At 46.8% G+C, this 25,357-nt stretch overlaps 1 protein-coding gene across 1 annotated transcript in view; it reads left to right on the plus strand.

Moving 5' to 3' along the window:
• Positions 1 to 25,357, plus strand: part of LOC144106515 (venom metalloproteinase BumaMPs1-like) — a 53,124-nt gene that overhangs the window by 22,529 nt on the left and 5,238 nt on the right. The window contains exons 7-12 of the mRNA XM_077639358.1: positions 3,717 to 3,788; positions 3,873 to 4,003; positions 5,340 to 5,389; positions 6,833 to 6,941; positions 8,929 to 9,069; positions 17,025 to 17,172. Of these exons, the coding sequence (XP_077495484.1) occupies positions 3,717 to 3,788; positions 3,873 to 4,003; positions 5,340 to 5,389; positions 6,833 to 6,941; positions 8,929 to 9,069; positions 17,025 to 17,172 (651 nt within the window). The remainder of the gene's footprint in view (positions 1 to 3,716; positions 3,789 to 3,872; positions 4,004 to 5,339; positions 5,390 to 6,832; positions 6,942 to 8,928; positions 9,070 to 17,024; positions 17,173 to 25,357) is intronic.

Raw genomic sequence — 25,357 nt, forward strand, 5'->3', positions numbered from 1 at the left:
AAAATGGCTCTATTCGTCACGCGATGAGAAAAATGTTGGTCGGTGGCGTCGCGGTGTCGTCGTTTCAGTTGCCACTTGTGCAGGCAGGCACAGAGCAGGATGGCATGTGTAGCACTCGCTTTAAGTCATCAAGTGCACAGATTTTATCGCAAAGAGGTTTTTTAAAAAAACAACAAGCACCAGCTTGAAAATCCGACTGGCCTATCGTAACTGCAGCGAGCGAAACTCCTGCGACAGAAGATGTAAAAAAGCTCGACTGCAGCGCCGCTAGTTCCCGCAACCGCCATTTTGGCCAACTCCCGAGCGGAGGTACGAAATTGGAACTAAAAACTAAGCAACTTCTAATTGGCTGATCAAGATTTGTTTTGCTCGGGTTGGTGGGGACGCATGTTGGGAAACTGAAATTATGTTTTGTCTCTATCTTATGAATCCGACCATGAAACGAATCAAGGTGTACTGTATAATGAAGGGTCAAAATTCGTAGTACACACATCGTTTAAAATTTTCGGAACACCTTTTGCGATCCTCTTAAGCTGTTAACAGCGAACAGCGCGACATTAATGGACACCTTTCGCATGCTTTTCTGTTATCGCAGCGCGTATTGTGCTGTTCAGAACCATCAGAAAAGCACACAATCGCTACTTAGAACTTGATGAAAGTTCGAGTAATATATGCAACATTGCAAGATGTCGTCGCTCAATGTACACTCAACAACAATGCAGGAGTAATATGAACTCGTAAGCCCTGCCAGCGGCTCCAACTTCTTTGAAGGAAGCGAAAAAAATGTTTTTTTTTGTGCAGGAGCAACAGTCCTCAATGCGCGCTTTCTAAAAATGCTGACTATATCATGTTAAAAAAAACCAGAGCAAAAGCACGGACCAAGAGACTAGAGGAAGAACACAGCGCTGTCTTGCAAGTGAAAAGATTAATTAATATGTATATGACAGTTGCACCCTTACACACTCAAGGAATGCGCATGTAGGCAAATGATGCGCAAACCAAAGGTTACATCCGAACCGACGACGGTCGAGAAGGTCACTTTCTACAAGGCAGGGTCTCGGCGTGCGAAAGACGCAGGACGCTTCAGGTTCTCGGCGGAATGGGGATGTTTTACAAAGGGCTGAGTGCCCTCAACTTCGAGGTGCCCCCCTGTACCAATTGGTGAGTTACCTCGTAAGCAAGGACTATCTTGTGGTTGAGTCGGATAAAGAAGTTCTTTTTTTTTGTCTCATTAGGTGGTGGGCGGGGGGGGGGGGGGCATTTTCACAGAAAGCTGAATTTTAATGCCATTTTTGTAAGGAGTACCCAGGTTAAAGTTAGGGCGAAGGCGTTTTTGATGGGCGTCTGACTAGAGCGGTTGGCTGACAGGGTCGGAAAGCGATGAACTACGGGTGTTCTTCACTATTAAGACGCAAACGCAAAGGATCCCTTTCCGTGCGATTGTGTCAGAGAGAGGTACATGGCAGAAGGAGGGTTCGATGTATTTGAAGCGGGATTTGTCTGGACTATGTACTGACGACCATTATAGGTTAACGAACTCGGATTAGCTTGTTGAGTTCCTGAAGATCCACGGATCGGTGGACACTGGCATCTTCAGTTCTGATGGGCTGGATCTCTTTTATTGCTTCCCCCATTGCGGCCTAATGAGCTATATTAATTACTGCATCGTGGCAGCCAGTGATGAGGTAGCCTTTTGTAACAAGTGTGCTCTTTCTGTTGAAACATTTCGTGAAGTTCTAGATTTTTAAATTAGGTCAACGTTTGTGATGGAACAGTATAGTGTTGACTTAAAGAGGAGAGGAGTCTGCACAGGATCGGGGGTGGCCCCTATCTATAGCGATATGTTCTGCGGGTGTTCAGGTGCGTACACGACTATCTGGTGTTTGTAAGGCATGCAAAACACCCGTGGATCATGTGTGATATACTGAAAGTGTTCAAAGAGCAATGCATAGCAACACAGTTGAGTATTGAAGTGCCGCGGGAAGGGCCCTGGCATTTCCTCGATCTGCGTATCGAGCTGAGGGCACAGTATGTTTACTGGTTCTGCCTCCCGAGGCCAGAAAAGCTCGTCCTGAGCTCCGCTTCGGCGGATTCGAAGGTGGTGAAGGGGGCATCGGGGTCGCGTGCTTGAAGATGGCGTTCACGAGCTCTTGCCATCGTAAGATGGATTCTGCCCTTGCTCTTCAGTGTGATAGTCTTGCAGCAGCCGCCTATCCACGGGGGCTTGCTGACTCTGTGAGTGAATGTTTTCAAAGAGCCTCAAGGGAAGTGTTAGGGCGCCGGGTGAGGTAAGGTCGGCAGGGCACACGCCAGCCATCATCCCTTACCAACTTAAGCTGTCGCATGCATGGTTTGAAGAATGTGAGCGCATATGTTATGGGGTGTGTGTGGTTTTCTCGGCGCTAAAGAAATTTGGAAGGACATGACGTAGATTGGAGTAGTGATGGAAACATCCTCTCGTGCACGAATCTTTGGGTGTGGTGTTTGGCATAAGACGGGCTATAAACCTTGTAAGGTTCGGGCCGGATAGAAAGTGCCTTTTACGTGTGGTTGCTACTTATTGGCCATACAAGCCGATGTGTCAGTATATGCGCCTACGGCAACATATTTTGTCTTTGGATAACACGGCCGGCACGTATCTGTCAGCACATTGGGCCACACATGGACATAGAAATGGCAAAAAAGAAAGAACAAATATTTATGCAAGCCACTCTTCCATGAAACTCAGATTTTGTTTTGTGGTTAGGATCAATAAACTAGGGAAACTTCTGTAGCCTTTCATATCTAGGGAAGTGGGGGCGAATGCGTCACCCGTCCCTCTATTCAGCTCTATGATACCCTAGGGATCTGTACTTTTGGATAGTCATTACCGGTATTCTTCGGTTCAGATGTAATCTTTGGTTTACGGCGCCCTTTGTCCGCATGCGCATTCCTTGAGTGTGTGACTGTGCCACTCTCATGTATTAAGCGTTTCAGCTGCGAAAACAGCGCCGTGTTTGTCCTCTAGTCTTTTGGTCCGTGTTTTCTAAGCAGATTTTTTTTCAATATGAATCTATTCCAACTAGCACAGTTTTCTGTCCTAATTGTATATAAGGGTGGCTGTTCCGTATGAACACAAGCTATTCAAAGAGCACGAAAAAATAGGCACCGCGCATCCACTCCGGTGCTTGGAGCTCATATGAAGAATTAAATTTTTACAGCCGTCGTGTCGCCGAATAAATAATGTTTTTTTTAATTTCTAACCTATTTTGCTCAAACTTCTTTGTTTGCCGCCCTTACACAATGCCTCCCCGGAGGCCTGTAAGGTATCTGTAAAGAAATAAATACAAAGTGCCGCACAAATATTATGAAGTCTAAGACCTGCGTTTTGACGAGTATTTACCTATAACAGCCATTATTCACGACAGATGTTTACACTTTAAACCATCGTCTGCACTATAAAGCGCAAAGCAAATACTTGCTGTAACATATTGTTATGAAGACGAAGAAGAGTGCAGTGGCGCGGGACGGAGTGCTCGCGCTAGGCCCTGAGCCATTAAATCATATCTTCATTCTGTCATCATGTCGTGCTTTCCTTGGCTTGCCATCTCGTAACAATATTGCCTTGTGCTCGCAAAATACCTTCTGGGTATTATAAATGTGAACATGTGATGGCTCTGAAAAGTGGTAACGAATTCAGTCACTCTCTTTGCCCTAACAAGAATTCCTGTTCGCAGATCAGCCTTCATCTCCAGCAGCTTAGCCCTCCAGGATTTGTATCTTTAGCAGGCATTCAAAGGACTTATAAAGTGAGTTCAGACGCCTCCATAGGGTTCAATTTCTTCAAGCACACCATATTAGAAAACAAGTATTTAAAATTGTCATATTTGCAGAATAATGCCTCATTTGTGAAATTGAACAACAAAGGCCAAGTGCTCGGCCTTGAAACGCTGGACGACTTCTGGAGATTCGCTCAAATAAACTATGCGATGTGGCGATCAGACGCGGTCTTGCTGGTGACACCGTAAGTAACACGTCGAAAATAGGCGAGTTTGAAACAGGTGCACTTAGAAAGCTGTTTTTGTAAAGTCTTGATCAAAAGTATTAAGGCCGCAGTGTTCAACTAAAGCGAAATGAATGTTCCTAGAATGCTTCGTTCAGAGTCTCATTCAAAACGCAAGTCAAGCAGGAAGCTTCTTTAACGCAAGAAGAATCCTTGTGCCAGAATTTCATAAAATTCGGTTTTTAACAAAGTCGTAATGGCTCTGTTATGCGGCTGAAGCGAAAAGCCTTTAGCCATGAGACATTTGAGTAAACCTGTACCTATTATATCACGGATGTGTTCCAGAAACACTGCGCATAGAAACCCGAATCTCCTGCATGCACCTTGTCTTGACGAGATTTATGACATCTCAAGGATCGCCATGACGGAGGCTCAGTTTCGCAGCTGTAGTTGCCAAACATTGCTTCGATCCGCCGCTCAGATAACCTCTCCGATACGTTTGCTGCAAAATTCTAAATTCGGAACTTTATTTTGTAGAAAACCCATAGTGCGACAATAAACAGACGAAAAATACTGCGCAGACATTAATTTTCACAAAGCAAAAGACGAGAAAAAGCACTTCCATTGCACATAGCCGACTCTATATAGTAAGCAGTGCCCACGAATGTCTTATACAGCCTGGTCCTACTTTTATTTCTTGGTATACTCTGCTCAAAGAGGCCCAAGAGTCAGAAGGCAAAAATTGTCTCTGAGCAAACAAGGGGCTGGTAATCATGGAGATAATTTTGAAATTGGTTCGTAATTGAATCCTAAATATGTTGCAGGGAACCAGTGGCCATTCGCGCTGCCTGCTTCATGGCCTTTATTGGAGTAGGAGCTGTCTACATAACCGCACTGCCAGACAAAAAGGCCAATGAGTGCGCTCTTTAGTCGTCAATGTTTACTTCGACTCGACAGTGTATATTAGAAGACAGCACAGACCAACCACTGCTGTGCCATCGGATGTAGCGACAAGATGTTCTTTTCCTCGTGATCACTGTTTCAGAAACAGAAAGTCATATGCAACTATTGCTAGCTTTATGCATGGCGTTAGCATCAAATATGAACCGTGCACATCTGGCACAGCGCAGCCGCTCATATACTGCCCACTTGCCACGCGCTCTGTAAATTTTGCTGTATTTTCTGTCGTTTGTACTGTAGGCTGCGTCTCGCGTTGGCAGGTTGCATCGATTCCCTTCTAGATATCTATGCAGAACAGTGTTGACTAAATCACCGCACTCAAGGATGCAACGCACGCACTTGGACTTTGATGTATTAATGAGCACCTAGTTCTTGTCTCACAGCTCTTTTCTTTCAGGCTAGACATCCTAGGAAGGAGTAACGGCCAACTGACATCTGGGATCCTAGGTACGGACTCCATCCATCCATCCATCCATCCATCCATCCATCCATCCATCCATCCATCCATCCATCCATCCATCCATCCATCCATCCATCCATCCATCCATCCATCCATCCATCCATCCGTCCATCCGTCCGTCCGTCCAGCCGTCGCGGTGGCTGAGTGGTTACGGCGCTCGTCTGCTGACCCGAAAGACGCGGGTTCGATCCCGGCTGCGGTGGTCGAATTTCGATGAAGGCAAAATTCTAGAGGCCCGTGTGCTGTGCGATGCCAGTGAACGTTAATGAACCTCAGGTGGTCGAAATTTGCGGAGCCCTGCACTGCGGCGTCCATCATAGCCTTAGTCGCTTTGGGAAGTTAAACCACCATGAAACATAAACCGCAAAGGCGCTTCTTCAAAATCTGTGCAAGGCGGGGAATAAAAAAATTACATTCACAATCTGCCCTGGAAACAGAGGGCGGTCAGATATACTAATCTGGACAGATCCTTTTGTGGTAAGCTACCATAAGTTCACAGACTATAGCTGGTTGCTGTTTCTTAACGGGATCGAAAATGTTCCAACGTTTAAACTTCCCTGCATAAGTCGCAAATGTTTGTCGTAGTGAACACGCATCTGCATAAGTGCAAATTGAAGCGGGGCTGGATTCTGCATTGCAGGACCATCATTCATAGCTTGCGCAGCCTCGATTTATACGGAAGGACGTGTTTTCAGGCTTGTTGATGCGTTACTGGAAATCGTTTTTGAGGCGCCGAAATACAGCGATGGAAAAAAATCGAACTTGAGCGAATGATTTATATGAACGGACATTCCAAAGGTACTTTAAATGCTGAAAATCTGCGGTATTGAGCAACGGATCTCTGTGCAACGGATGCTTGTTCTTGTCCTGTGTCTGAGTGGCACATACCCACAGTGGGGGATCAGCCAGAGTGCCTTGTGCAGTGCTTGTTACGCTCTGCTAGACCAAGGCAGTAGGAAACGAAGGAGGCACAGTGCTGTGTTTCACCTCCTTCGTTTCCTGCTGTCCCTGTCTTTCTGTGCTAAGAGTTCGGCGGACCTCTTGATATTCTTGTCTATGCGCTTTTGTAGTGTTAGTTATATTAATTAACGTGTGTCTTACGAGCAATAACTGCCTTGTAGCCAAGAGTGTCATAGTTTGACGCAGTCACGCAACAGGTATGTGGAAAAGAATGTGTACTTAAGCTGGCACACACTTTTCGCATGGCGTGCGCCGGTGTTTCCTAACAACTTAGTTGTCGTCGGCACTTGGCGGGAACTGGTCACTTCTGTGGGTGACTGATTTATGAAGAACACCGCGGATGAGCTATCTGCACCACCTTTAGCTTTAAAAAAAAACAATGATGACTATGCGTTACTGCAGGATCTTGATCGATTGCTAAGTGCTCGTGGCATACAGTAGCACTAATACACAACTTTGAAAATACGCAGGATATGCCTACGAGAAAGGAGTCTGCACAGGCAGAAATCTGGCTGAAGCTGAAGACAGTCCAGGGAAGTTTTCTGGACTGCAAACTGCTGTCCACGAGATAGGACATTTGTAAGTACTCCTGACTGTATTAACATTGCTTTTACGACGCCTATACGTTGGCCTATTGCTTGCACTCTAACCTTTCACCTTTACCATGTCGACGATAGTTTCCTAATTCTTGGATCGACTTCACAGCGCTCTGAGAACAGTAGGCGATAAATTAGTTCTGGCGTGAGTATTGATTTAATATGATAGCAAAAAGTGTGAAAGTACACTGCGAGGTTACTATGAGATGAAGTCCGGTTAACTCGCTGCCGTCAACACAGAGGTGAGGGTGCCAAATAAAGGGCGTGAAAGGAAAAAGAGAAAGAAGCAAATATCATTCCTTTAAGACGATATAATATGAACAAGGACCCACACAGAAAAGAAAAACGTCCAGAATGCGCCTCTCAAGTTAGGCACTGAGGTGTATGGCTTTCAAATATTCATGCAGCACACAGGTGGATGTCTTTGCTGGCAACGAATCGACAAACGATTCCAGAATCTTGAGCGGGTTGATTTTTAATGGAGCAGCCCTGTGCTCTAGATAGAAGAACAGTCGTTGAGTATCATGCGTTCAGCCAGTATGATTTTCTGTAAGAAGTCCATGTCTGAAAAGAGCCCTTAAATGCACTGAATAATGTGTATATATGGATTTCTTGCAGATATCCATATGTATATTATTCAGTGTGTTTTAGTACTTTTGCAAAGGCTCACGCGTGCACAGCTAGCGAACGGATACGCAATCATTCAAAAGCCAGGCTTGCGCTGAAGTTTTACACGGAGACGTCCCGCTTAAAAACCGCTTTCTGTGCTAAATTAGCGTGCATGGTTTCAAGTGGCTTTATATGACATGTCGCATAGAGCTCAGAATACAAGCTCCAGATATTGTAGGCACATTATATCCTTGTAATAACGAAAGTCTTAATAAAAAAAACTGCGTGCATAGTTGTGCACGCAATGACTGAAGCGGTTAGACACTGACCGTTCAAATAGGAAGTGCAAACTACATGTAACTTCCTGTTAGTATCTGCGGCATCACCTTCCACCAAATTTTATTATGCTTCCGGAAACATCTAGGCCCGCTTGCATGAAGCAGAAAAAGACTGTATAATTACCGGTATAATCTCATTCGTAATCATCCTCGCAGTCTAAACCAACCGGGCTGTCACGGTCGCTTGTAGAAAGAAATACGATCGTACTTGTCTCAGAAGTGTATCGGGGTGTATCTGTTCGCTTGCATGAACCGAACGCAGCGCAGTCTTAATTTAGACTTGCGGATGCCAGGTACCTACACAGGGAATGTTGCGAATACAGGGAACGCACCGCAACGATGACATTTGGCCTGACATCGGTTTGCGGTCCCTGCTTTGGTATGTAAACATGTGGTCAGACTTCGCCATGATGGCGCTGAATAATGCGTCGCTGAAGCAAATGGGATGTCGGCAAAAGGCCTGAGTGCTGGCTAGGAACGTTCCGGCTGTCGTTAATACGCTGACGTTCGTAGAAGCAATAAGCAACCCATGGGATAAGAACAACTGAATTTACTAGAAGGTATAAAGACAGGCTACAGAAGGGTTCGATATATACAAGGTTCGTTTTGCGACTGCCGCTTTCGTGGTTGTCTCGTCGCTCCCACGGTCTCAGCCTCCAGAGACCTCCCCCTTGCCACTCGAGGGCTCCGGCGTTGAGAGATGCTCTGCAGGAAGAACAGCATTGCGTGACGCAGCGGGACGCAGGGCGCATGCGGTCGTAAAAAAGTCCGAATATTTCCGCGTAAAGCGGGGAATTAGTCTTAGGTGTCGACGCACGGAAAACTGCCGTTCTACGAAGCATAACGCTCAAAACACATACAAGCCAGCTCGGCGACTGCGAGTCACGCCGAAGTAATATGACAGTAGGCGAGCTGTGTTTCTTTGTAGGTGTGCGTGTGCGCTCGCTTGTTCGGTTGACTGCCGTCCCATCTCTCTCAAAACGACTCGCCCTGATTCTGACTAACAAGTTTTTTTTCTTCCAGACTGGGCTCCAGTCACGATGGTGAAAAGGACTCAACGAAATGCCTTCCGAAAGATGGCTACATGATGAGCCCACATGCTAGAGGCGATCGTAGTTACGAATTTTCGCCCTGTAGCAAGTCCGCAATATCTAAGCATTTGCAGTAAGTTGCCGCAGAAGCGGCGCATTATCCTATATAAACACGACTATAGTACTGCATGTGCTAGGGTTGGCCCGGAAGTCGGGGCCTGGCTTGCTGGCCGCGCCAGTAAGTGCTTTATTTTTCCTATCCATGGCCGAGCACGGGCCGGTACATATAAGGGCTGTGCGCGGCATTTGATTCATTATTCAAGTAAACGAAAATTTTGGCATTCTAGAGGTGGAGAAGAAGTGGTGTTACCGAACGTCCAGTGTCTTGGCCACTCCCCCGTAGTGAATATGTGCCAGCATTATTTGAGGCCAACCAACCAACCCTTGTCTGCAGCTCTTGGACTTTTCTGCTGTTTTTTAATTTTGTGCGGGAACCGTGTCCTCGTCATCTTTTGGGATGGCGGGCGCACATCTCCTGCGCCCTCCCGTCGACGTGTCGAGAAGACTGCGGCTCTTCCAGCTGGCAACTACAGCGCCACGAATGTCGCTGATGTGGAGCTTCCAGATTCATCTGAAGAATCCACGGTGACAGACATGGAATCTGACAGCAGCAGCTTCACGCTTGTTGAGTTTTGCCGCCTGAAAAGGAAGTTGCGCCGGACATCAACAACGGGTGAGTTGCCTACACAAAGCTGTTGACAAGCAAGGAGTTTTCGGAGTCGCCTTCGTTCCTACAACGCAGACCGCTAATCTCAACACTAATAATAGACAGCGGCCAACCCATTTTCTCGACCAGGTGGTTCCGGGACAAGTCTGTGAAGTAAAAAGTAATGCATGGAAGGATGTCCTGACCGTAGATGTTAAATCTGAGGCATCTTTGGACAAGCTGTAAGAAACTGGTGTCCTCGGTGGTATGGCGGTCCGCTTCTACGTTGCTCACGGGAAGCGGACTACCACTATAATTATCACTGATGTTGACCCGGAGAAAGATGATAAGGACCTCCGGACGCTGATTAATTCTACAGCCCGGATAGCTGACATTCATCTGTTCGGCCGATCCAAGTGTCTGAAGTTAGTTTTTGAAACTGGCTCTCTCCCATCTCACGTCAAGGTGGGCTATGTGAGGCATCCTGTCCGCCTGTATGTTCCAAGGCCTGTTCAGTGTCACAAGTGCAAGTAGATAGGACATGTGAGTGCTGTTTGCAAAAATGATATCTTGCCTTCGCTGCGGCGGGGTGCACCAACATCACACCTGCAAGACGGAGACTATAAAGTGCGCCAACTGCTCGCGTACCCATGCAGCAAGAGTTAAAGACTGCCATAAGATGAAAAATGATCGACTCATCTTGAAGAAGATGGTGAAGGACAATTCGACCCACGAAGAAGCGGCTGTGCGTATTCGTCGCCGCAAACATCACTCCCGGCGCCGTCGTCCGGATCCACGCAAAACAACTAGTCAAGCTGCACCAACGTCGCAGCAAGTATTAGCTCAGCCGGCACAGCAGCATGAGCCAAAAAACGATAACAAGACGCCTGCGGTAGTGTCCCATGTTACCGCAGTGGCTCAGCCCGATGCGGTTTTGTTATCAACTTCCTCTGATGCTGAGTGGTCTGCTCTGCTATCCAAGGCCATCGTCACGGGACGACCGAGGCTCGTTGCCACTCAAGCTAATACTGCTGAAGCCCGTAGGTGAGGATGTGAGCATTATGTTATAAAGGCTTGTGTGCTCAATGCGCGTGCTACTTTCAGGCAATAACACGCCAACAGCAAGGATTGTTGTGCCGTTTTTGGACACACTTCATTGAGTAATTCATTATGCCACTACCGAAACCCACCTCGTCAGTAACAATGCAAGTGCGCCGCACTGTAGTGGTGCAATGAAATGCCCAAGGCCTACGCGGACGTCTGAGTGACTTCTGCCAACACGTTCACAAGTACCGCTTCCCTGTGCTTGTTGTATGTGAGCCCAGCATGCCGTCTTCTTTCCGCCTTTCTAGGTACGTGCTGCTATGGTCTCGCAAAGAAGACGAAACAAGCAAAATGTTAGTTTGCATACGCCAGAACACTGCGCATGTCCGCCAAGTCCTATAGCCACACAACACAAACCATTACATCTTGACAGTGACGCTAAAGGGACGGGTCTCCTCTATAATCGGTGGCTACATTCAACCTAAAGATGCCATTGACACTTCGTACCCTATTTCAGCTACCCACAGCTGGACCTAGCTCTTCATATAATAGTGGCCGATTTTAATGCTCACCACCCTAAGTGGTGAGGTGCTGTTACAAATAACCGAGGCAGGAACCTGTTTGACGTTATGCACTCCGAGAATTTCGTGAATATCAACGATGATTCAGCTACGTTGCAGCGTGGGACGTCGTACAGAAGCTGCTTAGATCTGGCGTTTGTTTCAGCAATTCTTCATTCTTACATCAGCTGGTGCAGTGACGTGAAAACGCATGAGTGACAACATTCAAACGTATGTATGCGTCCAAGTGGTACGTACCTACTACTTCGTCTCGCGGGCGATATACAGACTGGCCTGCCTTTACAACGTTCGTGGAGAATCCTTGTGTTGACCTCACGTCACCGTCTAAAATAGGAGGCCTGATTACGTCCTCCCTCGGTGAGACCACGCGATATACATGCGCGCCTACGCCAGGATCTACTATTGATGGGGAATACGAGAGATTGCGCGCAGTCCGTCGGCGCGCCCAAAGGAAATACAGAGCTAAGTTCATGCATGATCTCGGCCTTTGTCGCCGAGCTCAACGACGAATAAATTGCCACCTCGCGAGATTAGGGAGACAAAGTTGGAGGTAGTTCTGTTCATCGCTGTACCCTCGCAAACCGCTGTCGCGTATTTGGCATGTACCAAGGAGCTTGCGCTCACCCCCACACGAACGGTATCTTTCCCATGCCCTGTCCCTTTACCAACGCCGTAATAATGTAGAGGTAGCAGATGTAGTCTCCAATTTGGTCGTGCCCGCAATCATTTTGCAGAATTCTTCTGCTACCTCTAACTCCTGTAGCATCAAACAGTTTGGAGGCTTTTGTGCCACCTCCACCGGACGACCACTAGAGCATGCTATTCACGATGCCTGAACTATAAGCTGCTCTTTCCTCGTGTAGGCGTTCACCTACACCTGGTCGTGACGGGTTTTCTTACGTGTCTCTTTCTCATCTTGGCACCATGGTATGGAAGTCCGAACTGTTCTGCTCAGTTACTACAATGATGCATGGGCTTCTGGAATTGTTAAAGAGCACTGGAAGATCAGCCGCCTGGTTGTTCTTTTTGAAGCCTGGAAAGAATTCTTATGAGCTTACCTCTACCGGCCAGTTGCACTAGCAAGCTGCGTCGGTAAGGTTATAGAGCGAATGGTGCTGGCGCGGCTCGAATGGTTTTAGAGCAGAATGTTCTCTATCCGTACATGATGACCGGGTTCCGGCAGGGACGATCTTCGATTGACAGCGTAATCGACCTCATAGCGAAATTGGAACATGAAAAACGTAGTCGCTGACGCGTCGCCGCTGACTTCTTAGACATCAAAGGGGCCTACAATAACGTACTTCACGACGCCATCTTAGATTTCCTTGACGACATGGCCGTTGGCGGTCGGATGTACCCGTGGATTGTGAGCTACCTGAACGGTCGGTTCGTTTACATGTCTATGCCTGATGGAGAGATTACCTGTCGTGCCGAGGTTTGCTGTGTACCACCTCAGGCAAGAATTCTCAGCCCAACCCTATTTAAAGTTGGTTTGATTGGACTGGTGAGTGAACTTCACACTCACTGGTCTTAAAGCATCGGTGCCTATGCTGATGATATTTGCATCTGGGCTTCGGGTTTGGCACATCCGCAAATGCGCGCGAGATTACAACGTGCCGTGACATCCAGTTCAAGGTACCTGCGGCGTCAGGGTTTGCACTTAGCAGCTGAAAAATATCATGGTCGCACTCACGCGCAAGTCTGTCTGCTTCTACTCGGTAACACTTTAAGGTGTTGCAATACCATACGTCTCCCTACACAGATTTTTGGGCATTATCATTGACCGAGTTCTGTCATGGTAGAGGCATATAAATATGCTCTAAAGAAAAGACTCACCCTCTTTGCCATGTTCTTCGCTTCGTATCAGGCATTAAATGAGGCCCAACGGAGCGCTCCTTGCTAAGACTTTGCTATACTCACTTTATAGGCTACATTCGTTACAGCCTTCCTGTACTCTCTACCACGAGCATTTTCTGCTCGCGGACAGACTGTTCAAGCATAGGCGCTGAAAATATGCCTCTGATTACCACATTGTGCATCGAACAAAAGCACGATTGAGGAATCTCGTGTATATTTAGGCACGCTTACACGGCACCGCTGCCTCCCGCTGACGAAGACTTTTGATGAGCGACCGGACAGCAGTTTTGCACGTGCACTGCACTGCCATCAATCCGAATTGCCGTCATACTATGCACTTCGGCATCATCCCTTGCAGCCACCATGTGTGATGGCTCAGCCTTCAGTATGCCTGTATGTTCCTGGCATTCTAAAGAAATCTGTGATGTCGGTTAGAGGACTGAAGCATCTTGCTCTTGCCCACATCTTGTCAGAATACCAAAACTTTGTACACGTATACACTGATAGGTCTGCGTTCCCAAAGCCATCGACAGCAGCTTTGGTAATTCCCGGTCACCGGACGACCCGCAAATTTATTTTAGGACACAATGCTACTTCAACCGCTGCAGAGCTTGGGGGCCTTTGGGAAGTGATTCTCCACATCTGCGGAGAACCGCCTCAGGAGTGGTGCATTTGCACAGACTCTAAACCTGCGCTAGAAATTTCGGGAGGCCTCCTACGCCCCACCGCCTACCAGGTTCTGGCTTTCAGTACCACTAGACTCCTGTCATCTGCTCAGGAAAAAGGCCACCGTAGAGTGTTCCAGTGGATCCCTGGGCACTGAGGACTCGATGGAAAGGAGACTGTCGAAGCTGAAGCAAGGAGCGTCTTCAGCAGTGGCCGGCGCACAGCTGTGCCGTTCTCTAGACCGGACACCACTTGTCTCCTTTCGGAATTTATGAAGAGTGCGACGGCTAGGTACTGCGCCCTGACAGACTCTCGACACATGCGCCTTAAACGGCTAGTTCCGGCGATGGCCTTTTCTGTTCCTCGTGGAATACCACGCCCTACTGTGTGCGTAATTCATAGGTTACGTTTAAACGTCACCTTCAGGTGCAAGTACTTGCACTTAATTGGACACGCGGACTCCCCGGACGTACCAAATGTGGCGTGCTAGAGAATATAGGGCATGTTTGAGTGACGTGCCAAGCATATGCAAGGTGAAGACTCATGCTAGCATCTGCTTTGAAGTCTCTTGACGCCAGGCCACTCTCGAAGGATTTGATCCTCGGCGCCTGGCCAGATAGCTCAAAAACTCTACAGGCAACGCGAGCGCTTTTAAGCGATACGGGCCTTGGTTCTCGTTTATGATGTTAGAAAGCGTGCCTTGTCTTTTTTTGTATTTTTTTCATCTGCCTCGTCACATTTTCAACATCACTCATAGTGACCCTCTTTTTTATCCTTTTCCCGTTCCCCAGTGTAGAGTAGCAGGCCATATATTAATTTTTACGGCCAACTTGTCTGCCTTTCCTGTCAATAAACCTTCCCTCTTGACATTCTAGAAAAGACACGAATGATATAACTCCGTAGTGTTGACAGGAAAAAGAATTACTCAGCGCTTATTTACTCATTTTGGGTGTCTACTGTAGTTGCACTTCTGCCATCATGGTGTCGCAATAGTAAGGTGCTCGGCAGCTGACCTTAAAGACGTGGGTGCGATCCCGGCCGATGCGGTGCATTTCGATGGAAGTGACATGCTAGAGGGCCATGTGCTGTGCAGTGTTAGTGCATATGAAAAAATCGCAGCTGGTCTCAATTATTCGTAGCAATGCACTAAGGCGCCCCAGATAGCCTGAGTCGCTTTGGGACGTTAAACACCATAAAACATACAGTTGCATGCCCCTGACAATAGAAAAATTGCAAACAATGCGGGTTTTTCTTCAACTGTTGCCCGTAACGTTCCAGAAATTAAGGAATACCGGCGATAAAATTTTCAAGTGGTTTATTTATCAATAATTACTGTACTTTTAGTCGATGCAGAATGAGCGAAATCTGCTTTTCTGACAGATTTTTGCTTTTTTGACTGATACAAGAGAAGGCGTTAAAAATAGAAAGCGCGAAATTAAGCAGCTGGCGTTCTTAGTGGAGCGTTGAAACGTTTGCAAGCGGCTTATTTGCACAAGTGAGTTTGCCTGCTTAAGGACAGCGCAGCGCTGGATGGGGCTGTTTGTCTATCAGCGAACCCACGCTGTGGGATCTGCTCCACGATAATCTTTGACTGTCTGCCTTTTCCACCTATCCAGCAAAAAAAAAAAAATACACCTCTACGCTATGAAAAAAGGTCAATACAGAGGGGCAAATTTGTCTTCAGACAGTCCGGCCCTTGAAACATATGCTGCGCTTTAAAGAGTAACTTTTGCTTTTCGTCTTCATAAAAATGCCGGCAGTGCGGGAAGGGATTCAACTGACTTAACTATGTTCATTAAAAAAGAAAAATGCCATTTCTACTGTGTCGAGACGTTCCAATATTTATACATCACGTGCGGTAAAAAATGGCTGATTAAAAACCTAGAGGAAACGAAAACTCTATTTTCTCCTGTATGCAACCCACTTCCTTCGGATCTCAGCACTTGCGGAATATTCACAGACGAGATAACTTAGCAAAAATCTTAGCGGTGTACCCGACTTAACCTCTTCTACATGTGTGCTTACGACACCAATTTTAATGCGAAGGCATTATAAGCCTGTTCAGAAAAAAAAAATGTGTAGTAAGCCATAAAGTTCGCCCATTGGCGGGAGGGCTTGGCGTCACCAGACCATAAGTGAAGTCGCGTCCTATAAAGTTATCAACGGCTTCAATTGCTACCCTTTTGCCAAGAGGTAAAATGGTTAGCTGTACCTGTGAATTTTTTTCCAATGTTACTTCGATTTGAGCACCATTGTGAGCTACTTCATTACATATGTAGCAGAGGACTACTTGTATTCAGTCCAGAGTTAACCTGTCAAGCTGCAGCGGGAACGGGCCGGGGCTCGAACCGAAGAGTGCCTCACGTTGACCTTGGCGGGATGGGCTCACGCTCAGCAGGGCCGTTATATAGCGAGAATGGTATAGGCCCCGGCTTGAAGCCATGGACCCGAGTAGTGCTCGGGCTCATAGTCTCGTGCTCGGCCCGGTTTCGAGCCGGCCCCTGGCCTCAGAACGGGCCGAACTCAGGCCTCAGAATGCGGCCCGTGCAGTGCTCCTATGCGCAACAAAGTTTGAATGGGCAACTGGCAACAACTCGCCTCAAGCCACAATTAACCAGGCAAGACGGTTTCTTTCTCAGCCATGGAGTGCAGAACATGACACCTTATAACCTCTGAATCTGTGTAAGATATAAAGAACCCTTGAGTCCACCTCCAGCTGAGAAACAGCTGGGAAACAGCTGAGAGATGCAGCTGAGAACAAACCCCATGGCTTGGCTACTTTTGGCAAAGACGGTACATGAAAATGATTGCAGTAATATATTATGTAAGGGTAATCAGGTTTTTTTCCTTCACTGAAATGTGATCTACCTTGACAGTCTTTCCTAAACAGACCGAAAAATCTTGAGTTCTTGATCGATTCGGTCTCACTCTAGCAATTAGTAGCCGTCCTGATCACTTTAAATAGTAGAACGACAGCATCAGAAGGACCGTCGTCCAGGGTTCGATACCCGGACTAGAACGCATTTTCCTTCTACAGCGAAGCTCCTGAGGAACTCTAGAGCTTTCCTTCGTAGCCGTACGGGAGCGCTCAAGTGGATGCCAATGAGTGATTACTTTACATTGATAACCTTTCTTAACTGATTGCATTATTTACACTAGGATAAGAGGGAAGGAATACTGACATTCAGTTTTCTTTAGCTTAGCTTACTTTAACTCCTTTCAATTTTGTTCCAGGTCGAAGTCTTCATATTGCTTGAGGCAACATGATACTTCTACAATTGCTTCATTCCCCAACCTCACAATGCCAGTAGGAAAAGTGTTGAAAGGATTGGATTTCTGCAGAGCCTTCTTCCGGGACGACAAGAATGTTATTCATATTCAGGTAGACATTTATTGTTTGCAATACAAATCCGAAATATTTCTTTCAGCAAAATATCTAAAGTAATATAAAGACAGCTTCAGAAGAAGCCCCCGGAAATGCCTTTAGCTGAGAAATATAAACAATATACGATCCCGTTCTTTTATATAATAAACAGAAGGTTGATATTTTTCAAAATCGCTGGGGAGATAAAACACTGTCATGCACAACAACACACCAAGTTATTATAGGTAATGACACGCAAAAAATTACTGATTGAAACATTAAACAAAGGCGTGTGCTGTTGTCGGGACACAGTGACAGCTTTTACACTCCGCCTCGTGTGCAACGTTCTTTCCTTACTGACATAGTTTTCGTTGTGCATTACTGCGCGTGGACCGTTGTGTAGTCGCAGCCATAGTCCACAAGCTATTGCGTTAACGTTTTTATTCAAGTCGCTCAGTCACAGAGTCAAGTATAATAGGCATATTTACTTGGCCGTTAGTACGACGCCTTTCCGTGCCGCGAAGTACAGTCGCTGTAGTACAAAAATACATTAGGCACACCTCCCCGGTTTCCTTAACTCCATATGAGCGCTAGGCAAATTTCTCCCTTCACTCCCCGATTACACTGGCAGAGGTGTACGCAGCAGACCGTATGTCCTCAAGAAACACTGCCCCGGGACTGGACAAGGCTACAAACGGCATAATCAGGAACCTCAGCACTGCCACCTGCCGGACCTAGCTATGTACAACACCGAAGAACTGTGGCAGAAGGGCCTGTTCTCGTCGACTTGTAAACACGTGGACATCATCACTACACCTCAGACAGGAAAGCCTCCGGCTGTACTCCCCATCCAATCTGCCTAACTTCTTGCCTGGGAAAGCTCTGTGAACGAGTACTCTTTCTGAGGCTTCAAAATTGCATAGGCGAAAACGACCTATTTCATTCCTGAATGCTGGGCTTCCACAAGGGACTCTGCATGCAAGCTGCTTCCCTCCGCATTAAAGAAGTCAAAAAAGGCATCCCCTAACAAGGCGAAAACCTTCTCGCAATAGAATTGAAAGGAGCATTCGCCAATATTGGCCAGCACACCATATTCTAAGAATTAAACATTATCAACTGCGGGGACAAAATCTTCACCTATGTGAAGGTCTTCCTCACGATCCCGCAGCTACCAAAAGAATTGGAGGTATCCGGTCACCCACGGTACCCATGCCCAAAAAAGGCGCGTCGCAGGGCGCTGTGGTTTCTCCAATGCTTTTCAACATAACAATGCTCAAGGTAGCCAAAAAGCTCCTAACCCATGAAGATACCGGCTTCGCCTTCTACGCGAACGACATCATTATATTGGCTACACATGGATCCTTGGCGGAGAAGGAAGAAGCTCTGCAAGCTGCTATAATTAGGATCGAAGAATTTGGCGAAGATAGCGGCCTTCACTGCTCGCTGGAGAAATCCGAACTTGTCAAGCTGTAGAGGAGAAATCACGAGTCCCCATATGAAATCGATCTCTACCTGGGAAACCAAAAAATTGAGGAAAAAGAGAGGATCAGAGTTTTGAGGCTGTAGTTACAAAGAAACCTGAGAGCGGATTATACAATCGAAATTCTCAAGGCCACGATCAACCAAATATCAATAAGGACTAGAAGGGTAACCTGGCATCGGAAAGGGATGACGGAGGAAGACAACCTCCGCCTAATACAATGCCTAGTCGTGAGAAGCATTACCTACGGATAAAATCGTTGATAGAAGGGCTATTCATGCCATGATAAGGGGAGACTAAAACGGCTCTAAACATCCCACCAACGACATCAACGGCATATCCTTCGGCACTTGAAGTACACAACACTTTCCAGGAGCTCAGGAAGGCGGCTCTGGAGTGTCACAAAAAACGCCGAACCACCACACAAGTGGATTGCGATCTCCTGTCGAAACTGTAACGATGGCAGGCACTGCAAACTAGTGAGAGCAAGTCCCAAATTCAGATCCCTGCAAGAGAGAATATCTATGTAAACTCGATACCAAGACACACGCACCACGAGCGCGGCAAAACGGTAGGAGAGCCAGAGTGAAAGCACGGGCAAAAACACTATCAAGAGAACCGGAAGTGCCATACGTGGACATAGGGGAGTATGCCGAGCCAGGCAGGCACATGATTGCTGCGGTCGAGAATCAGAAGAGGCCAACCATCGGGGCTTCAATCTGTGGCAAGGATCCTGCGGAAGCGGAATCTCTGGCCATATAACCGTCGCCATCAAGATTAGAGACCAAGAGGAACAGTCAGCGCACGTTGTAACGGACTCCCAAGAAGCCTGCTGGGACTACCTCACTGGAAAAGCTCACGAAAGGGCGAGTGCACTATTAAGTGTACTCTCACACTCACACAGATTAACATGGACACGTGGTTACAAAGGCCTATTCGGAAACATGGTAGTAAATTATCGAGCACGAGCTCTCATTAACAGGTGGATCCCCATCCCTACCCCACCCCCTCAAAGGACCGTATGGTGACAGGCTAGAACACTTTAGTCTAGGAAAACATTTCTCACCGCCACACAAACAAAAGTCCTTCAGTGATGTCATTTTTGCAGAGGATTACAAACACATGTGCAAGTCTTAACATTTTGCTCAAGGGTAGACCCACACAATACCTAAGTTATTTTTCTTGGTGCGGAGCAAGGCCCACGCTCTACTTTCCATTTCGGTATGCTAGGACAAGCCGGACGGCAATAACCGCGTCGTGAGGAAAGGCGTGTGGAGGTAGTGAAAGAAACAGAGAAAGAAGTGCCGTAGTGGAGCAGCGACAACCTTCACTATATTTGGATGGATGGATATATGTATGGACGAACGGCTGGATGGATGGATGCACGGATGGACGGACGGATGGATGGATGGATGGCTGGATAGATGAATGGATGTATGGATTAATGAATGGATGGATGGATGGATGGATGGATGGATGGATGGATGGACGGACGGACGGACGGACGAACGGACGGACGGACGGATGGACGGACGGACGGACGGACAGATGGACGGATGGTTGGATGAATGCATGGATGGATGGTATGGCGAGAGCATAATGCGCATTCAGTGAGTGGGTACCACGGAAGACTTCCGGAGAGTAGCTAGTCTGGAAAGAGGAGGGTATGGCGAGAGCGTTGGAATGTGTAAACGGAGAGTGACCAGCAAGCAAACCATCCGGAGAATTGTTGCCGGGAGAGGAAGAGGGCCGATATGGCGATAGCCGACACATAGCCCCGTCAGTCTGCTGTTGCTGTGGTTGCTGCTAAACGCGCCGTACGAAATAATCATCGGTGGCGCTGAGCAACTGGAGTGGCGGTGTGTTGAGCAAAGTTGTTCGGTAAGTAGTATGAGTGGACAACTAAAAAGGGCGCACCAGAGCTACACAGACATCAAATTGCTCTCATATCGTTTCCTCAACATACAATATTATAAATACGCTAACAGCTGTCGCTAAATCTTCTTTTACATAGTGGTAAACGTCCTGTTACTTTTTTCTGCTGTAAGTTTCTCTAATGATTATTTCAGTGCACAAATGAAATCTATAAATTCCCGCTTTTTAGAAAACTCATTAATTTACTTTTCCGTAAGACCTTCTTTAATTTTGAACTCGTAACTTCAGCTCACTTGCCTGCTTTTAAGCTGCCATCCCTCCAACCGTTGCTCACTGCGGTCGACTACAGGTGCATTCACAACACTTTCGTTATCTCCGATTCCTAGCGTCTCTATACCTCCTCCTAAATGAAATGAACGCCTAGCTGCTAAAGCAGTTAATTCTGCTCTTGGACTGCTGTACGTCCTCTGGCAAATTCCATTACCATGTAGCTCCGAAATCTCACCGTCCGTGGAGAGCCTCTGTATTTCCTTTCACCCTGGCAGGGCGCTGACGCGGATTCCACATCCCTCGTCCTCGACCGTGCATTTATACACTGCAGTCCCTGGATAGGTGTCGGCAACCCATCGATCGCAAAACCTCACCCATTTGGTCACATGAATCTTTTGCGGACGTCTACAGTAACGTGGCAGATCTGGGGGTTGATCGCATTAACAGCTAGCTATCGTTATAATATAAATCCATTAGAACATAACCACTGGTAATGTGGGATGTCACTAAAAGAAACCTGAGGCAATATCGCACTTTCTTGAACATTTTACAGCTTGGCGGGTACGAGTGGAGTCGCTAACTCTTAATCACCATCACTTGAAGGGGCCTTGTCTGTAATATAAAAATTATTCTTGCTGATACTGCGTTGGGGAACACAGATATCTAGCCTTGTGTTGACTTTTGTGGTGAGTCATTTGAAAGGAATCCACATGGCACCTACACGGTGACGCATATTTTCGTCTGTAGCAGTTGATGCTTGTGAATATTTAAGAATTTCTTTCTCATTCCTTCTTCCTTATCCTGCAGAGGGCCGTAGAAAATGCAACGAGGAGAAATTCATTGTTGCCAGTGCGCTACGCGCACTGATCCTCTTAATCGCTAAATCGGATCGGTGTAAGCTGGGTTTTAACGACCTACCGAGATTATCTCTGCGGGACTAGTGCTTTTTCTTCCGGCATCCTTTGCTGTACAGCTGCTTCAGGGTTGTTCATGTTGCGCCCTGTTTCAGTCGTCTTGCTGATTCGCTTGTGAAGGAAATGTAGGCTGCGGTTATCGTGAACCTGCGCTATTTCTGCTGTTGATTGGTAACGGAAAGGCTACCGAACTTCGTTGAGCGCCCGCTTTCAGATTGTATACTGGCGCTTATAACTCGAACTCTTTGCCACTGTCACGAGATTTAACAAGAGGGATCGTCTGTTGTAACAGACCCTACTCGCTGGAACAAATCAGTGCATCTCTTATAGGACCACCTGCACGACATGACCGTAGGTGGCAGTACGTGGTTAAGCGGGCCCACTCTAGATGAGTACGTGACCCTCGCCCATTACTGCTTACGGTTTGAGCGCATCGTCTGCCTAATTATTATTCTACATTATGCCAAAAAACATTGTTCCCCATAGCCGATACGCAATCAGTGGGGAGAAGTTTCACGCATGCACTTTTAACGGATTTAACTTGTTTATTGGTTGGTTTATTTGTTCGAACCTTTGTCATTTGAATGATTTTTTTTTCATGTGAATATTTTAAATGAACGCGTGTTTGTTTAGCGGGATTTGCTGTTCATATTATTGTTAACAATATACTATTCGCATTGGGTTTTTCATTTTGCCTTTGCTGCGATTATGTGTATCCAGCGATTATAAGCGACTTTTGTTTGTTTCGAATTACTTTTGTTTATTCGTACAATACCCGAAGCGCCACTGGGGAGTAGAGCGGGGGGCACAAAACCTCATAAAAAATCCCCAGTTTTTCGGAAAACTACATCTTCTGGTAATACGTTCCGATAGTTTATGGCAGGCGGTGAAACGATTGTTTAAACAAATCAGTGCGGCAATGGCATGGACGAATCTTCAATTTATGGTCATTTTGAGAAGAACCATGGTGCGTTTGATGTAAGTAATTTGAAGCAGTGATTCTTGTTTGACTGTGAAAAGTGCTAAAGAACAATTTAGGTCTCAGATTTTTGCTGTGTTCATGTAAAGGGTACCAGCAGAGTTCATGCTTTATATTGGTAGCGGTGAGGAACAGAGCAGCAACAGGTTGTATACGCACAATTGCGTCAACATGCACACAATGGAATGGGTCCCACACAGGCGAGATCTAGGACTTGTGAAGGACTTGTTAGAGGTGTTAGTGGCTCTTGTGATAGAATTGTTTATGTAATACTTTTATTTAAAGCGTCACTCGCGATTCTGTTAAGGTAGCCCAATAAATTAAAAGGAGTTTATCACCAAAGTACTCAAGAAAGTGCCAAAATGTAGGGACGCATTCGGGGGGGGGGGGGGGGGGGTGCAGGTGTTTGTTGTTGGCTACTCAGCTATACGTGTCAGACAAGTTCCATGTCGCTGTGTTTAATAAGCATCAGGAGCCGTCCTTGCGGTCGTGAACACCAATGAAGCAGGAGTTCACCGCAAACAAAATGGCTTTTTAGGTGTTGCTCTACTTTTCCCATTTCAGGTATCATATGCCTCTGCTCTAAAAGGTCCAAGCAGTATTGCAATGAAAAAAAAAGAGGGTAAAGTGTAAGGCGGTGTGGAAATAACAAAGGTTTGCGCAATACTGTGACATTGATTAGCGTCACCCACTGAGGGGGCTGCACAGTGGTGTGTACAAATAAAGATACCTTTAGCATATCAACCATTGCTGAGATCTCAAGGCACTGTGTGCGCTAAGCGATGTAGCGTGGTTTCGACGAATACTAGAGCGAAGCCCAGCGTTTCATATCACTCAGCTCAAGATGCCGCTAAAAGGCATTTCTTCACGCTAATTAAGAGAGAAGACCGGCTGCCTATAGAGTGCTAACTCTGAATAGATATTTTAACATAGCGCGTACCGCTACCGCTGTGCGGCGCACTCTTGCGTTCGCGCTGAATAGTCCCGCTGATTCGTCAGGAGTGCCAGCAGTTCATTTCTCTTGCCGGGAATGCGGCGCCACCAGGTGCATTAGGGCGATCTGCTCAGGCACAGTGGTGGTTCGCGGTACGCGCTGCGATATAAGTATATATTAGCTCCTTCCTCAGTACACTTTAGCCGGGCGTAGCGGTGAGCTAGCGTACGCAGCGACTCCGCAGGTAATGAATGTGCATGCGCAGAAGACTACACATCTCGCCGCGTCCTGCGGGCGTACGCACGCTATGTACCGCAGCATGTGTACGCTGCGGGCACGTTATGGTGTGCGTTGACAAGATGGCGGTGCACGGCTCGCCTGCTTCGGTATGAATTCTGGTCGCCCTGCGTTTTTCGGCGCGTTATCTCGCTGAAAATGGTAGCGGCTCGCTTTTATTTCGAACAATCTTGCCCACACGGTACAAGCGATTACTTTTTTGAGATAATTTGACGACTTTCCAGCAGTGAGGCCTATCTAAATGCTGTGTGTTTTCCTCATAGCGGCACAACTGACGAAGCCGTTTTGTAGCTTTTAGTCCGACAGTTTCTTGTGTTTGCATAGTTTTCTTCTTAGAACACAAAAGGCTCGACATGCACCCTCTCTTGTTATCAATGATTGCGGATAAAAATTTGATCAAGCCAGCTTTGTTGCGCTTTGACGTCTTGTCACTAGATGGCGCCACTGTTTAGACATTTACCTCAGGCACGGTACGGCTCGGCAAAAAGTGTCGTGTCTACGCCATTTACAGCGTGATCAACCCACTGAGCGATGCCTACGCTAGCTTACTGTGTACGCCCAACTAAATGTGTCTGGTTTGACGACGCCGTCGTCAGCGTCCGCAACAATCCCTGCAACCAGACTCGGTTGTCAGGTGCCTAAGTGGAGAGAGTGAAATTCCTTCAGCTCTTCTGTTTGAGAGGGAGACAGAGAGAGAGGAGAAGGATGGCAAATGAGAGAGAGGTATTTTCCTTTATCTAATTTTATGGGAGATGAGGGAGAAGAAAAGAGGAAGATTGAGTGAAGGTGAGCAAGGCGGAAATTTGGGCGAGTTGGTAAGTGTTCATTTTCGCTCTCAGCGCAACACGAACGGGACACAAAACGAAGGACTAGCAAAAATAGGCGCTGACTATCAACTGGTTTTTTTATTGAAGAACGAAAAGCGTATAATTACAAACAGTGAACTACTTATCAATCAACAAAAGTTATCTGGAAGGCACGTGGGTGGCCAGATAGCTCAATTCCCTCTCGGATAACGTTATGGAAGGGCTGCTGATACATTTTGCGCCGTTGTGGTAAATATAAAAAGCTTCCATTACCTCGTGTGTTAATTTATTGTTATGTCGGAACAGGATGCGCGTGTTCCTGTAATCGGGAACCGATTGGCACTTTTTGGTACTGGAAAGACGCCTGGGCAAGGGGGTCCCCTTTTGCTCTCCTTTCTGCATGATCCTTTTCATGCCTGCATTGGCACTGCCTGCTGTGGGAGCCTGTGTGAGACAGGGGGTCATTTTTCCTGGTGTTTTCATGCTCCATCAAGCGTTTGTTAACGCAAGGGGCCCCCTTGCCCAGGCGTCTTTTCCGTGCAAAAAGTGCCAATGTTTTCCCGATTTCAGGAATACGCGCATCCTGTTCCGACATAACAATAAATTAACACGCGAGGTAATGGAAGCTTTTTATATTTACCACAACGG

This window comes from Amblyomma americanum, chromosome 10 (assembly GCF_052857255.1).
Source record: "Amblyomma americanum isolate KBUSLIRL-KWMA chromosome 10, ASM5285725v1, whole genome shotgun sequence".
NCBI classification, from domain to species: Eukaryota; Metazoa; Arthropoda; class Arachnida; order Ixodida; family Ixodidae; genus Amblyomma; species Amblyomma americanum.